The sequence below is a fragment of the Panulirus ornatus genome, chromosome 38 (assembly GCF_036320965.1).
Source record: "Panulirus ornatus isolate Po-2019 chromosome 38, ASM3632096v1, whole genome shotgun sequence".
Lineage (NCBI taxonomy): Eukaryota > Metazoa > Arthropoda > Malacostraca > Decapoda > Palinuridae > Panulirus > Panulirus ornatus.
This window is the reverse complement of record NC_092261.1, coordinates 7,587,516-7,602,222: the sequence shown is the minus strand read 5'-3', so window position 1 is coordinate 7,602,222 and position 14,707 is coordinate 7,587,516. Positions and strand designations below refer to the sequence as shown.

The 14,707-nt window shown below is 40.5% G+C and overlaps 1 protein-coding gene across 3 annotated transcripts in view; it reads right to left on the bottom strand.

Moving 5' to 3' along the window:
* Window positions 1-14,707, bottom strand: part of LOC139760865 (putative carbonic anhydrase 3) — a 243,630-nt gene that overhangs the window by 12,941 nt on the left and 215,982 nt on the right. For all 3 annotated transcript variants that reach the window (XM_071684582.1, XM_071684583.1, XM_071684584.1), the window contains 5 exons: window positions 10,721-10,768; window positions 9,274-9,438; window positions 8,308-8,446; window positions 6,864-7,036; window positions 4,448-4,608 (listed from right to left, as the gene is read on the bottom strand). In XM_071684582.1, coding sequence (XP_071540683.1) covers window positions 4,448-4,608; window positions 6,864-7,036; window positions 8,308-8,446; window positions 9,274-9,438; window positions 10,721-10,768 — 686 coding nt within the window. The remainder of the gene's footprint in view (window positions 1-4,447; window positions 4,609-6,863; window positions 7,037-8,307; window positions 8,447-9,273; window positions 9,439-10,720; window positions 10,769-14,707) is intronic.

Below are 14,707 nucleotides of genomic sequence, written 5' to 3'. Positions count from 1 at the left end.
TCCCTATGCAAGTGTGCAATCTAAATTATCCTCAAACTGAGAAAAATAGTATAAATTTTCCTCCTACATTTCTATGTTAAGCAAACCTTAGCTTATAACTTAGAAATATGAAAAGTCATGCATTCACTTAAAAAGTGCATACACTTGTTATGACATGCAAAGGACCTTTGGGTGAGGTAGGCAAAACCAAACAAGTTTCATTTCCCAATTCCACTACCATGGATTAAATCTTTGAGTACACGAGTTACTCTAGCTCATACAGTAGACAGATGTTCTTTACCACTACTGAGCTTCAATAGTTTATAAAAAACTACTTTTTGACAAATATTTGAGCAAATAAGATGCGAGTCAAGAGATAATAAGGGAAAATACTGTGCCTACCCATGAGAAATGAGGTTAGGAAATCACAATGAAACTATACACCAATAACTCTGATCAGTGTCATCTGTAAAACACTGAAGATGATCAGAAAACAAATGGATGATAACTAGTAAAGGAGAAACTACTAAACTAAAACAGCATGGATCAAGAGAAAAAAAATCCAGGCATAACAAGTTTCTTATGCCTTTATGTAAGAATGAGCTGTATTAGATAAGAGAGATGGACAATGGACTGTTTTCTTGAGATGCCCGGAGGCATCTGACATTCCCACACAAGCAACTGGTAAAGAGGGTGGATTCTTGGGAAAGTACAGGGGGGGGGAAAGACTCCTTCAGTGGACTGAAAATTATCAGTGGAAGTGAGCAAAGGAATAGTCACTCAGGTCTTTGGGGTATGTCTGCTCATCTCTCATATTTTTCCCATTAATGGCAACTTGGCTTCCAGAATTACATCTTCTGGATAGTTTTCTGGTGAAATTTCTGTAACCCCCTACCCCAAAAAGTAATGTGCGAGAATTAGAGCACTAAACGATATGATGTCTTATCTAAATATACACAAGTTTACAAGAGAAAATAGGCATCACAGAATCAAATGACACTTGGGCTCTCATTGTTATTTAGTTAAATCCTAATGTCATAATTCATTCCACATCTCCAGTAACTTGAAGGGTGTTCCATGAAACACTTGTGTCACCTGCAATGCAGTGTACTTATCAGGAGTACAATAAGAATGGGAGGAAATACTATTGTGAAAACATCAAAAACACCTGTATAAACATTCATGACCAAAGACTGAATTCTCTTCAAGCTATGAGCAAGGTTGAATTCCAAGATAAACTCTCTATAAAAGGGGCTTAACTTAGGCTAAATACATTCAATTCTCTTGACGACAGGAAACAACTGTACAGTTTGGTGGAAGGGTCAGGTTAAATCTTGCAACGTATGAATCATGTTAGGTCCCATGTCTAACCTATTTATAAAGAGCACAAATCAGGCAAAATCCGAATAAAGAGTTATAGGTTCTCTGCTGTTCAATTTTCAGATGGCAGGAAACAACTGCAAAATGTATAAACTTTAATGCATTTGATATGACCCTTCTAGGGCAAGTCAAAATCATATTCACTAAGCTGGGGTGTGACTAATGACAACAAATAGATGATGTTCACACAAAGAGATGATGAACAATATGAATGAAAGATGGGTGGATGGCTGATGATAACAACAACAACAAAGTGACCCCAAGGTGTATGCCATAGTAATTCTAATCATATGATTGAAAAACCCAAGGACCCTTTTTTTTTTTGCAGGGCTCCTGCAACTTTAAGGATGTGCTATAGCCTGTAATGGAGAAATGTTGGTCTTTCGGAGGGAGAAGGTCCTCGACAAGATTGTTCTCCTTTTCATCCACTGACAATGACACAACAGTGACTTTTCACCCATGGCATAACCACTTGTAGGCAAAGTCCGGTAACATCTATGCCATGGTTCAGTTACATAAAAATCATCCCAATGGTTGCAACTGTGGACACTAACCACAACTCAATAAACAACATAATCAATATGCTGTCTATCATAAGCCAACCACTCACACATGCTGAAGTGGCCTGGGTCAATTAAACAGTGAGAGCAAGGACTGTTAAGGGTGAGTTACAGAGGATGCTGGTAAAGATGCTTTTCCACAGTCTGTGTGTCTCTAAGGTGATGCGTGCAGGTTGCTATGATTAGGCTCACCAATCTGCTGATAGCATTACCATGAGATAGATGATGGATAGGAAAATGATGGCTCAGATGCAATACTTAAATAAATGAAATTAAGATACATGAAGAATGAAAATAAGAAATACTAACAAAGAACATTGAAATATGAATTGCAATATAAAAGATCAAATTTACTGTGAGAACTGTGACTGTAACATAATAAATAAGTGACTGAAGCAAAAAAAAACTAGGTGGGGTAAGGAGTGCAGAGATAAATGAATAATTCTGTAAATCAAATGATTTTCAGTTTGTAAGAAAAAAATATATAACCACTAAATTAAGAAGACACTTAAGAATCCTTATAATGTAGATAGTATGATATTAAGAGAACTAATGAAAATTAAGAGAGGTGAATAACAGAAAATCAGTAAATGTGAACACCGTAAACAATAATTATGAAAATACATATATAGATATGTATATAGCTCAAATAATGAGATAAAAACACTGAATGTAGAAAGGAAGTAAGTACTGTATCTTTAGCAATCATAAGGTATCTTAAGCATTATGATGGAAAAACTGAATGAAGCAAAAATGCTCGATTTCATTAAGGCAATATATTTCTTTAAACTAAAAAAATCCTGCAGGTTGAAATCATCAGGCATTCAGTGTTGAATGTATTTACTCATGACACCTTTTGGGTTTTTGAAAAATTAAAGGATGTCATAGAATTTGTCTTGGGAAAATTTAGTCATGCAAAGTCATGCACTGCTTGCATAAAGAAAAACATGCAAGTTTTAGGAATGAAAAACTACAGCACCAACATATAAAAAGGAACAGTGCAGTTCTACAAAATACAAAGACTCTTACACTTTAAACAGATTAGAAATTAAAAATATCAAGATGCAAACTACAAAAAAATGCACAAAAAAGATATAGGCAAAAAGAAAAAATAGAAAAACCTTTGTCTGTAAAGTGAGGTTTCAAGGGTATTATTATCTACAAAGGTTAACATGACATATGGAAGACATATTAGTAACCATGTGAAGAGTTAACATACCTGTTGTTAGTTCGATGTGGCTGGTGTTGCTGCTAGTGCTCCTGTTGCTGCTCTGGTCAGCTGTAGATTGTTGTGCTCTTGTATTCTGTAGTGCTACATGAGTTCCACCACCACTATGCTTGTGCAGTACTGTACAATGTGCCCGATGACAGATACCAAAATACACAGAGAGGAATAGACACTGCTTTAGTCTACGTTTGGTGTTCCGGTATGGAGGCATTTTCATTGTCCCAAAGGTCCACTTTCTTGGTCAGTAGTGAAGAGATTGTCATATGTTTCAAGTTCCATCTTCTTGGTCAGTAAAGAAAAAAATGTCATATACCCCATTTTGGGTCAAGTTGGATTGTGTGTAAAACCTGTTTGGTTTGTTTTTGCTATCTGTTCTAACACACTGGTATTTCTTTACTGTAAACAGCATCTTGTCGATAAATTTTCTCTGTAACACTCATAATTCTGGGGCCTACAAGTTACAGTTATTGCCTATGATATGTGTACACAGTCTGAAGTGACAATTTCCTTTGATAATTAGCTCAAAAGCTTCCTGTCTTGTCTTTTTTATGCTACTTCATATAGTGATACATATTCTGTCTTCTTTGCACTCTTTTGTCTTGTGTAGCATGCTGTAGTTGCTGAACCTGTGTATGTGGCTACAGACCCAGCATATCTTATCAACTTCAACCTCACAGCTGTAATTTAACTGTTAGCAAGGTTATTCTTACGTCCAGTTCTGTCGTAAGTGGCAGCTACTTGGAAATGAAAAACCAAGAATTTGGAGCACTGATTCCCATGTCAATATTAAGTGAAGCAGAATAAAAGTCAGGAAAGATCTCCAAGTCTCAGGTGTTCTGGTGACCTGAGATCTTCCCCCCTTTCACTTAAAAAAGTCCCGGAACACCTGAACTACAGTATATCTTAAAAGCGAGTTTCCTAGCTGACACCATAACTATTAGCTAAACACCAAAACACTACAAGACACACAGAAGATAAAGGCCAGGAACCAGAAGTGGGAATAAAATAAAGACAATGAATCCCCTAAAACATGTACATTATAATTATTGTTTTCCAGGATGAGGATCCTTGTGCCACTGATGGGCAAGGTGTAACAGGGACACACAGCCATTCAAAATGAACAAGAAACCTTTCTGAATTCTGATTAATCATTGAATTTTGAAAGGATACAATGTGCTGTATTCAATCTTATAGCATCACATGAGATGTGACCAATCAAAATCCAGAGAAGAATCCCAACTGTGATTAACCATGAGTCTTCCTGTTGCTTAAGGGTCCCTTGGTGTATCAGGAGGTTTACCTGACTCTCGGAGATGGGGATAGCATTTGCAAAGACAGTCCACGTGACGACTTCATTACAGGTAGGTGTGGTGAGGGAGCCCTCATACCGATAGAACTTTTCCAAGTTGTTGGGCAGGAAGGCATTCAGGGGATAATTAGCAGCAACTTCAGCAACCCTGCCTGAGGGAGATGAATGAGAAACAGAGTTACAAACACTTACACAAACTATTTGATCTGAAAGATTTACATTCCCTCTGAGGTAATTACTCTCTATGACCTTTTTTCTTTCTTTCATTCATGTTCACAATTCTCTGCATTGACGGGAAAGTGCCAGGAACAGATGAAGAAAAGCCCTCATTTACTCACACCCACTCTCTAGCTGTCAGATATAATCCACCAAAACCACAGCTCCCATCTATAACCAGGTCCCAAAATCCTTTCCATGGTTTTCCCTGGATGTTTTATATGCCCTGGTTAAGTACAATGACAGCATATTGCCCCATATATACCACAAAACTCCAACTCACTTTATTTCATGCGCACATTTTACCCTCTTGCATGTTCAGGCCCAAGTACTCAAAATCTTTTTCATTCCATCCATCAATCACCAATTTGGTCTTCTCTTTCCTCTCTCCTTGATTCCTCCACTTCTGACATATATATCCTCTCCTCACTCATTCCATATGTCCAAACCAATTCAGCACATTTCTATAGCTCTCTCAATCACACTCTTCTTATAATCTAAGCCTACAAAATGGTTGGGAGAAGACAGAAAAGCGAAAGGCTCACTTCCCTCCCAACACCCCATTCAACAGGAGAGAAGACCATAAAACTTATTTTCAAATACTCTATATTTTCAATTATTTTTTAAAACAAGAATGGAAACAATTCTTTTCTGACTTCCTTGTCTTTCCTGAATTAGCAAAGAAGCAAGTGGAATAGATGACTAAGCCTTTCGGGATAAATTCTACCTTCATTCCTACTTATGCTCCTTTTTAAAATCAAGAGTGCAGGAAGGGAGGATTTCTAGTGCCTCACTCCTGCTCCTCTTGGTTGTCTTTTATGAAATGCAAAAAACACACTCCAGCATTTTTTTGCCTATAACCAGGCTCATATTTGACGTACATTTCTGCCTTTGATTGACTACGGCATTTGTTGAGACCTATTTTGAATGTTTCAACTTGCTACTACCTCATCAATAATGCTATAGGTATGGAATATTAAAATTTATCATTCTTTTGCGGAATTTAATCCCATTCCCTCTGTGGCCCACATGAGCAGTACTTTGATTATTGTGAAACAAATTAAGGGCTGTCCCTTTTTCTACCCTCTCTGTCTGAATGATATCATATATGACTAGGTTTATTTGTGGCTCTATGCTCTATAGATTCTAATTCATCTATATGTTTAACCAAGCATGGGAACCATATGTACAATACATCCTCTAAATGATGGCTCACTAAGTTTTTACATTCAAGCATCAAAAGTTCCTTATTTCTAAATATGAAATTTCTCCAAAATGATGCCATTTAATTGATTGCATACACTACTGGGCAAGTGATTCCCTTCATTTTGCTGCCCTCTTATACTTTTCACAAGCTGTCAGGTTTCTGTGCTATTTGTACCATTATAAAAGACATTTCTGTAGATATTTTGTGTAGTTTTCTGATATCTTCTGAATATACCTCTCCCCTCTCTGGTGGTCTCTGTTGGCCTCTCTTAACAGCATCCACATTCTGACTCCTTTCTCATGCATACTCATGGTGAAACTACTTTATCAAGACAATATACCAAAAACACTTGTTCAGCTCTGTGTAATTATTGCCTCATATCTCCTGGGCTTTAAATCCTTCTCAAATTTCAATAAGATTTTTTTCTACAGACCACATTCTCAAAAAAATCTAGCACTGCATCATCACTTTTCCTCAATGAGCATTATAAATGAAGCTTTCTGTTTCTAAATTATGCACATACATATACAATACTAATGGTGTGCTCCATGTGCTCATGTGCTCCATGCCATTCTGGTGCAGGAAGCCTTCCTACATCCATTCAAGGAATTTGTGTTCTTATGATTTTCTTTCTCCATAAACATCTAGACTGTTCCAGTCAATCTCCTTACATCAAAAATTCCTACTTAATATCAACACCTTTCTGTGCGTGTCTGTGTGCTTGAAAGAAGTGTTAGAATCACATAAAAATTCAATGTTGTGCATTCAATTGGTTGCTGGGAATGTGAAAGCATAGTTTGAGGTCACATATGAATCTACTAATCTATCTCAAGGTTGGAAAACTTGCCTAAAACTAAAACATAAAAAACTAATGAAAAAATGTACGACCTTGAAACAAACACTTACCAGATAAGCCAAGGTATAAAATGGTATGTTACAGGAGAGGTCTCCCACTCTTTGAAGGATTAAGGCTAAAATACTTACCAGCCTCTGTGATGTTCATGAGAGCAGTAGTGAGGGGTGTGAGGGCAGGGTTGTCAGTCTTGGATGTTTCTAGAAGTACACCCAACACAGCTAGGCCATCTCGTCGCTTTACAGCTTCTCTTAAGCTACCATAAGACCCCTTGTAATGCACCAGATGAAGCTCCATGGGGTACCTAAGGAGTATGATAATCATAATGGAAAATGATTCACAAGAGTGACAGCACAGCGATCTGAAGTATATTTTGAAATTGTCATGTATTCAATTAAAATGAGAATGCAGCTCAGTGGGTAATCTGCAGTGCACAATACTGGCTTGAGGTCCATGTGAATACTTGTTAAGTAAACAATTAAGAAATCATCTACAACAGTTTGTAAAAGTGACTATGAAGAGCTTTGAGACTTGCTTGCTCAAAGATTTCACACATTAGCTTATCATATATTTTGTAATATCAGAAGTTATAACAAAGTAAGTTAAATTCTTCACAAAGAGACACAATGTTTCTAACTACATATAATTCTAAGTCTTGACCAACTCCAGTGCTATATCATTTTAACTTATTTTTGCGAATAATCACAAATCCCAAAAATCTGCTTGAAAGACCTTTACTCCCATGTGCTATAGTACAAAGACAGAACTCTTTATTCACTAGGGTGCAGTTATAAGCATTACCAAGCTCCACCTATTTGAGGTTACACTGCAAGTGAAGTCACCTCTGGTGAGGCTGTATCATTTGAGAGTAGTCTTGTCAAAGAACTTCTTACTGCAAAGGAGTTAATATTTTCCTGCAACTAGAAGTAGTGCAGCCTTAGAATGCAAGAGCCACTTTATTTCATTCTGCTGACCAAGATTTTGACAATATGTAAAGCTGTTACACTGACCCAAAGGCTTCTATTAACTGTTTTGATCCTAGCTTCTAGCAATTTCAGGTAATCCTAAAAGGGGAAACAAGAGTCAGAACTTGATAACTGAATCACCATATGACCTACACTAAATACTAACAGAACAGAAGCAATATATAGAAACTGCTGATCTAAATCCAAGATTCATACTAGCATATCACTTCAAAGATCTGACTTCAAGATAAGAAAAAGGACCGTGATTTTTTTACAACTACAATCTAGTAAACACTTTGTCTAGCAAACGACTCAAAATCATAATTCAAATTTTTGTCAATAGTCCCATGGGAAAAGGGTACACTACAAGAGTTAAGCTAATAATGACCACTCAAACATTTATCAAGTATTTCAAGCTTCTCAAACAATTTCAGTATTGTACATGCTCTTTACCACTATCTTGAAAAGCTCTAAATATCCAATGAATGTTCTAAAAAGCCCATGTATTGTTAACAATCTCAGAATGCTTTAAGTGCTCTAAAATGCACTCAATACCCCTGAAAGATGTAATTCGTCATCTGTTCTCATAGTGACATTTCAAATGACCCACCTGACTCCATCGATGGTGTGCTCGGAGCCAAGGGTGTTGTCAGAGCCCCAGTGGAAATGGAACTGGGCAAAGATGTACTCGCCCTTAAGGCCCCCATCATATACACGAGGAGCAGCCACTCCATCCATCTCAACCTGAGCTGCAGGGAGTGAGGTTCAGAGGGTGGTTTCAGTATATCTAATACAATAGATGGTGCTGTAGAGAGAAGTAACTCTGTGAGAGGCTCAATGGCCTGCATCAACAACATGACTATGATAAAGAAGAAGCAAAAATTTTGTGAGAGGACTGGTTGTCTTTGTTAATCATATATCTTTCAAGGAGAAGACACAGTGGGTGGTGATTGTAGAGGCAGGTGTCTGTATAAAACATGATAAAAAGGCTTGTTCCGTCAGCTCCCTGCACCACTTACATGACTACATAATTTGTTTTGAGACAGTAAAAGAGTGTTGCCTACAAGCTTACAAGACTTCTGCGGAGACAAAAAAAAAGATCAGTAGTTACAGTAATCAAAATGGCTAAAGAAGTGGATGACTTAATTCTATCATGTCAAAAAAAAGAAAGAAAAAAGTGAGGGTTGTAATCTTACTAGAATGTTCTGGACCTTTTTTTTCTTTTTTACATAATGACTAACTATACATTTGCAGTTGCTGTACAGTAGCATGGTAGTATAAGGCATAAATTATCCTATCATCCTATACAGGATATCAACTGAGTTTTTGCCAAAGAACTGTTAAGACATTATATATGAAATTAAGTACAGGCAGGTACAGGCAGATCTTTCATGTTTTAGGGATTACACCTTGATTTTCCAGTAGATTACTACGATGGAGCCAAACTGAAATGAACATCAAGCATCACTGTCCAAAATCTCCAGCAGGAACAATAAAACAATGCAACATGATGCCACTCATACAGATCCACTCACTCTATAAAACAATAAATAGACCTTATAAGAAAAGAACTAACCTGAGTGGCCATTGTTCTTCACACGCATGATAGAGGGAGGTGTATTGTAGTTCCTGAAGTTGAGGGGCTTCCAGAACTCTGTCTTCACATTGCCAGTCTCAATGTTAATAGGCGACTGTCGGCTGCCAGCACATGTCTGGAACATTGTCCCCCAATGTGTGGGTCCTGCCAAATATTAAGCCAGGTTATTCTTCAGTGTACTGTATCACACCACATGTAAGTAGGGACTCAAAGCATCCTTACACTATAAACACCAAAAACTGGACATACCTAACACCTGCAGGTATACCCACAACCTTCATACTGCCTCTCTATGTGGGAGCCTCACAGAAGGGGATCCTTGAAATATCTCAACTTACACACACCCTGACACCCACACTTACATATACCCTAACACCCACACTACATACCCCAACATGCATACTAGACACCCTAAAATAAATGAGAATTTACTGTTATATTTAAACATGCATACTACATATCCTAACACTTACATCTTATACCACAAAAACAACATACACACACCATATACACCAACAACACATAACTTGACAACCACATCATATACCCTGACATCATACCTAGCAGGAAATAAGCTTCAGGATTTTGTGTGTGAGAAGGACTTCAGAGTCTACATCATCATAACCTGTTGCCAGGATCCCATGTCAGGATAGCAGTTAAGGAGACAAACTGTCTGCTGGCAAATATCAGAATAGCTTTAAAGTGCAGGGACAAGGAAACAGATAGCAAGCTATCCATATCCTACAAAAGGCCAAAACTTGAATGTGCTTTTCAGGTCACGTCATTACACTTATAGAAGAACAAAGAGCTCATAGAGAGAGAGGGTCCAGAGGATGGCAACAAAAAGGGTACCAGAAATAGGACAGCTAAGTGACAAGGAAATTTACCCATCTTGGATGAGAAGAGTCAGGGGTGAGCTGATCACAACCTTTAAGCTTTTAACAGACATCAGTGAAGACAGTGAACAGTTCTTCCAGAGGTAGGAACTGAACAACCATAGCATAAAACACATGATTATGTAAAATACTTCATATGAAAGTAAAGAAATATTTTTATAAGAGTGCTGGAGTGATCTTGCTGGTCTATGTATGTACATGAGCCGTTAGAAGATTGATCTCCTACCTTAATATGTTTGTAGATGATGCCGAAGTCATAAGGGAGGTAAAAAACAAGGAGGATTGCATCCACTTATAAGGGGAACAGGTTGGTATGATTGACGGCTCATGAAATTCAATGAGTACATTCAAGATAATGAGGATGGGATACAGTGAAAGAAGCCCTCAATATGAATACCATTTGACAGAAATAAACTGCAGGAATCTGTGCGTGAGAGGGACCTGGAAACAGATACTGGAAGTAAATACTGTCCCTAACCAGTCCAAACAGACCCACCTTACTAACTTACAGAGAGCCTGGAAATGCTTACCATGTTCTCCGCTGTAAGAAAACTTCATTCCTCCAGCCGCATATGAATCTGAAAGTGAAAAAGAAAAAAAATGATTTAAGATACTTCCAAGATAAACTTATGTACTAAACACTGAAAGGATGTTTTGCTAACATATAACGCCACATGGCGCGATTGAACTTAGCTTGCTTGTGACACATTATAGGTGACTGACTGGCCAGCAATTTATACCTGACCTAACCTGAAAATAAGCTCACCAGTATGTATATATATATATATATATATATATATATATATATATATATATATATATATATATAGGGAAGGGAGCGGGGGGCTGTTCTTAACGCTACCTCGCTGAGGCGGGAAATGGCGAATAGTATATATATATATATATATATATATATATATATATATATATATATATATATATATATATATATATATATATATATATATATATATATATTATCCCTGGGGATAGGGGAGAAAGAATACTTCCCACGTATTCCCTGCGTGTCGTAGAAGGCGACTAAAAGGGGAGGGAGCGGGAGGCTGGAAATCCTCCCCTTTCTTGTTTTTTTTTAATTTTCCAAAAAGAAGGAACAGAGAAGGGGGTCAGGTGAGGATATTCCCTCTAAGGCCCAGTTCTCTGTTCTTAACGCTACCTCGCTAACGCGGGAAATGGCAAATAGTATGAAAAAAAATGAATATATATATATATATATATATATATATATATATATATATATATATATATATATATATATATATATCTTTCTTTTAAACTATTCGCCATTTCCCGCGTTAGCGAGGTAGCATTAAGAACAGAGGACTGGGCCTTTGAGGGAATACCCTCACCTGGCCCAATTTTCTGTTCCTTCTTTTGGAAAAAAAAAAAAAAAAAAAAAACGAGAGGGGAGGATTTCCAGCCCCCCGCTCCCTCCCCTATTAGTCGCCCTTCTACGACACGCAGGGAATACGTGGGAAGTATTCTTTCTCCCCTATCCCCAGGGATAATATATATATATATATATATATATATATATATATATATATATATATATATATATATATATATATATATATATATCAATAAAATGCTGCTTGATGGAAGAACTTTTGACACTCCCAACCAATCAATCAATCCTGAACACTAGTGAAGTAGTCAGTAACTGAATAATCAAATATATCAAATACCTGTATGATTCTTTCTGATTTTCAAAACGATTGAACAAATGAACACGCTGAAAATATAAAACTTTAACTCGTTTCTTTTTAAAAGACAAGGTATTGAAGGTAAGGTCGACAGCCACACGTCAGCTTCACATCAGTTCAACGTCCTCCTTACTCCATTGCTTACTGGGGAACGAAAACGACAGTGCGGGAAACGAATTGCACACTCTTCCCCCCCCCCCCCCCCCCCCCCTCACAAACGGAATCACGTCAATGGACGCAGTTAAAACAAATAAAACAGTCTCTCCAGCATCCCCATTGAACGCCCTCGCCGACCCTTCGAAAGTCCCTGAAAACTATGGCACATGGAGAAGTAATTAGGTTTCAGAAAATGTTTGGGAAGTTATGCGTTCTTCGCCTCGCGGTGCGTCGCCGCAAGATAGGATCGGGTTTGACGATGCCTGAACCAACCTGTAAAAGGGATGCGAGCCCGTCTTAGACGGGATATTCTTTCCAATTTGTCTCCTGACCACGCGAGTGTAAGACACTTTACAGAGAATCTACCGACGTGATCGCCTTATCAGACGTATAAGGGGAGAGGTGGGGGGGATAATGATAGATTATTCCACACGAGAAATACCAAATACTTTATGTCTGTCAAATTTGAGTGTGTGTGTGTGTGTGTGTGTGTGAGTGTGTGTGTGTTTTACGGTGAGTTTTACACTTGTGTTGCCCCGTCTCTCTCTCTCTCTCTCTCTCTCTCTCTCTCTCTCTCTATATATATATATATATATATATATATATATATATATATATATATATATATATAAAGATAGGTGTACGCCCACTGACCATCCTAGCCAGGCTACGCTAAGCGTACGCCCACTGACCATCACCCCAGGTCCGGCGACGTGTACGCCTTGCGTAAGGCTCTCCACCATGCTCTCCAGGTTTTGCAATACACTTTCTTGGTGGAAAACGCTCATCAATGCATGGATTTTGCAAGGCCTCTTTTGCAACACGGGAGGGAGGGAGGGAGAAGGTGAGTGGAGGAAGAAGGGGCGTCGGCTGCTAGAGGGTGGGAGGGAGGGAGGGAGGGAGGGCGGGTAGGCGAACGTGATCTAAAAGTGAAAAAAAAAGGAGTTATGATGAAAATACCATTTACTGCGGAAGATATAGCGGGAGGAACTGTTGGAGAGGTGGAGGGAGAAAGGGTGTGGCTGGTGGATGGAGGAAGGGCGTCACTGTTGGAGGATTGGTGAGGAAGAACCTGGCTGGCGGTGGTGGAGGGCCGGGTCAGGTTGGTGCACCCACTGGCTCCCTCCAAGACACTTCCGCAAATCAATGGCAACCCTGTATCTTCGGGAACCATGAGTCCCCGGCAACCCATTGTCTCTGGCAACCCTGTGTCTCCGGCCACAGTGCGTCCCCCGCAAACTCAGTATCTCCGGCAACGCTTAGCTCCCCAACAAACCTACGTCCACGACAACCCGATGCCTCCAGCAACCCAGCACCCCCCCCCCCCCCCGCAAACTTAAGTATCCCCGACTAATTGTAACAAAACCATGTTTCTACACACACACACACACACACACACGGGCCCGGGTTCAAGGCCACTTTGGCCCAAATTTCTTCGCGCCTCTACACCGGTGACCTGCCGGACAGTACCTCCCCAGCCGTAGTCACTGCCCTGCTCCGGACCACTGCCAGGCCCAGGTCACAGTCCCGTCCCTGACACTGTCCCGTCCAAGTTACCGTCCCAAACCGACCATTGCCCCGTCCCAGTCACTGCCCCTCCCGGCACCATGTTGCCCCATTCCGGTCACCGCCCCTCCCGGCAGAGTCTTGCCCCGCCCCGGTCACTGTTCCGCTCCGGGTACTGGCACTTTCTGATCTCAGGCTGGCGTGGCTTACTGCCCCCCCCCCCCCCAACCTCCTTATATCCCACACCTCCGCTCCTCTCACTCTCACGACACCCCCCCCCCCCCACGCCCCGGCAGAACTATACGCCCCACCATAACCGCCTCTCACCTGGTTATTGCCCCATATTTACGACAGTTTATATTCCAACTTGCCCGACAGAGTTCTCAGCTCAGCCGAGTGCTGACGGTGGACACCAGACGCAGGTGTGGTACCATGGGAGAGTGGGAGGAGTGTGGGAGGGCATCGACGACTGGGAGGGAGGGGGAAGGCAGGAGGAAGAGGGTTAGGGAACAGAAAAGCACAAAAAGAATGGGAACAGAGTCAAACGAAAGGTAAGAGGGGAAATAGAAATAGGAAAGGTGGGCTGACTAGGGCAAGAAAAAGAAGAGGGAGGGACAAGGAAGATGAGGAAGGGGAAGAGGATGCGGCCAGAGGGATGGTGGTCCTGGGAGATGGGGGAGGGGACTAATAGCCCCTCCCTGCCTCTGGTGATGGAGCCGCCGGTGATGAGATGCGACACTGAAGGGGCGGTGCTCTCCTCCCTCACACTCCCGCCTGGACACCACCACCACCGCCAGCAGCAGTGTGGGGACCGAGCCAGGACTCCAGCAGTGTGGGGACCACGCCAGGGACACTAGCAGGGTGGGGAACCTACCTGGACACCAGCAGCAGCCGTGTGGGGACACTGCCTGGATGCCAGGAGGAAGTGTGGGGGGACCTCCATCTCACGATCCGGAGCGAAGTCGTACATCGCAGTCCACATCGAAGTCTGTCCGGGTCGGGTAGCGGTGTGAGCCGCCGGCAGGAGAGAGAGAGAGAGAGAGAGAGAGAGAGAGAGAGAGAGAGAGAGAGAGAGAGAGAGAGAGAGAGAGAGAGAGAGAGAGTAATAGCAGTAGTAGTAGCGGCATC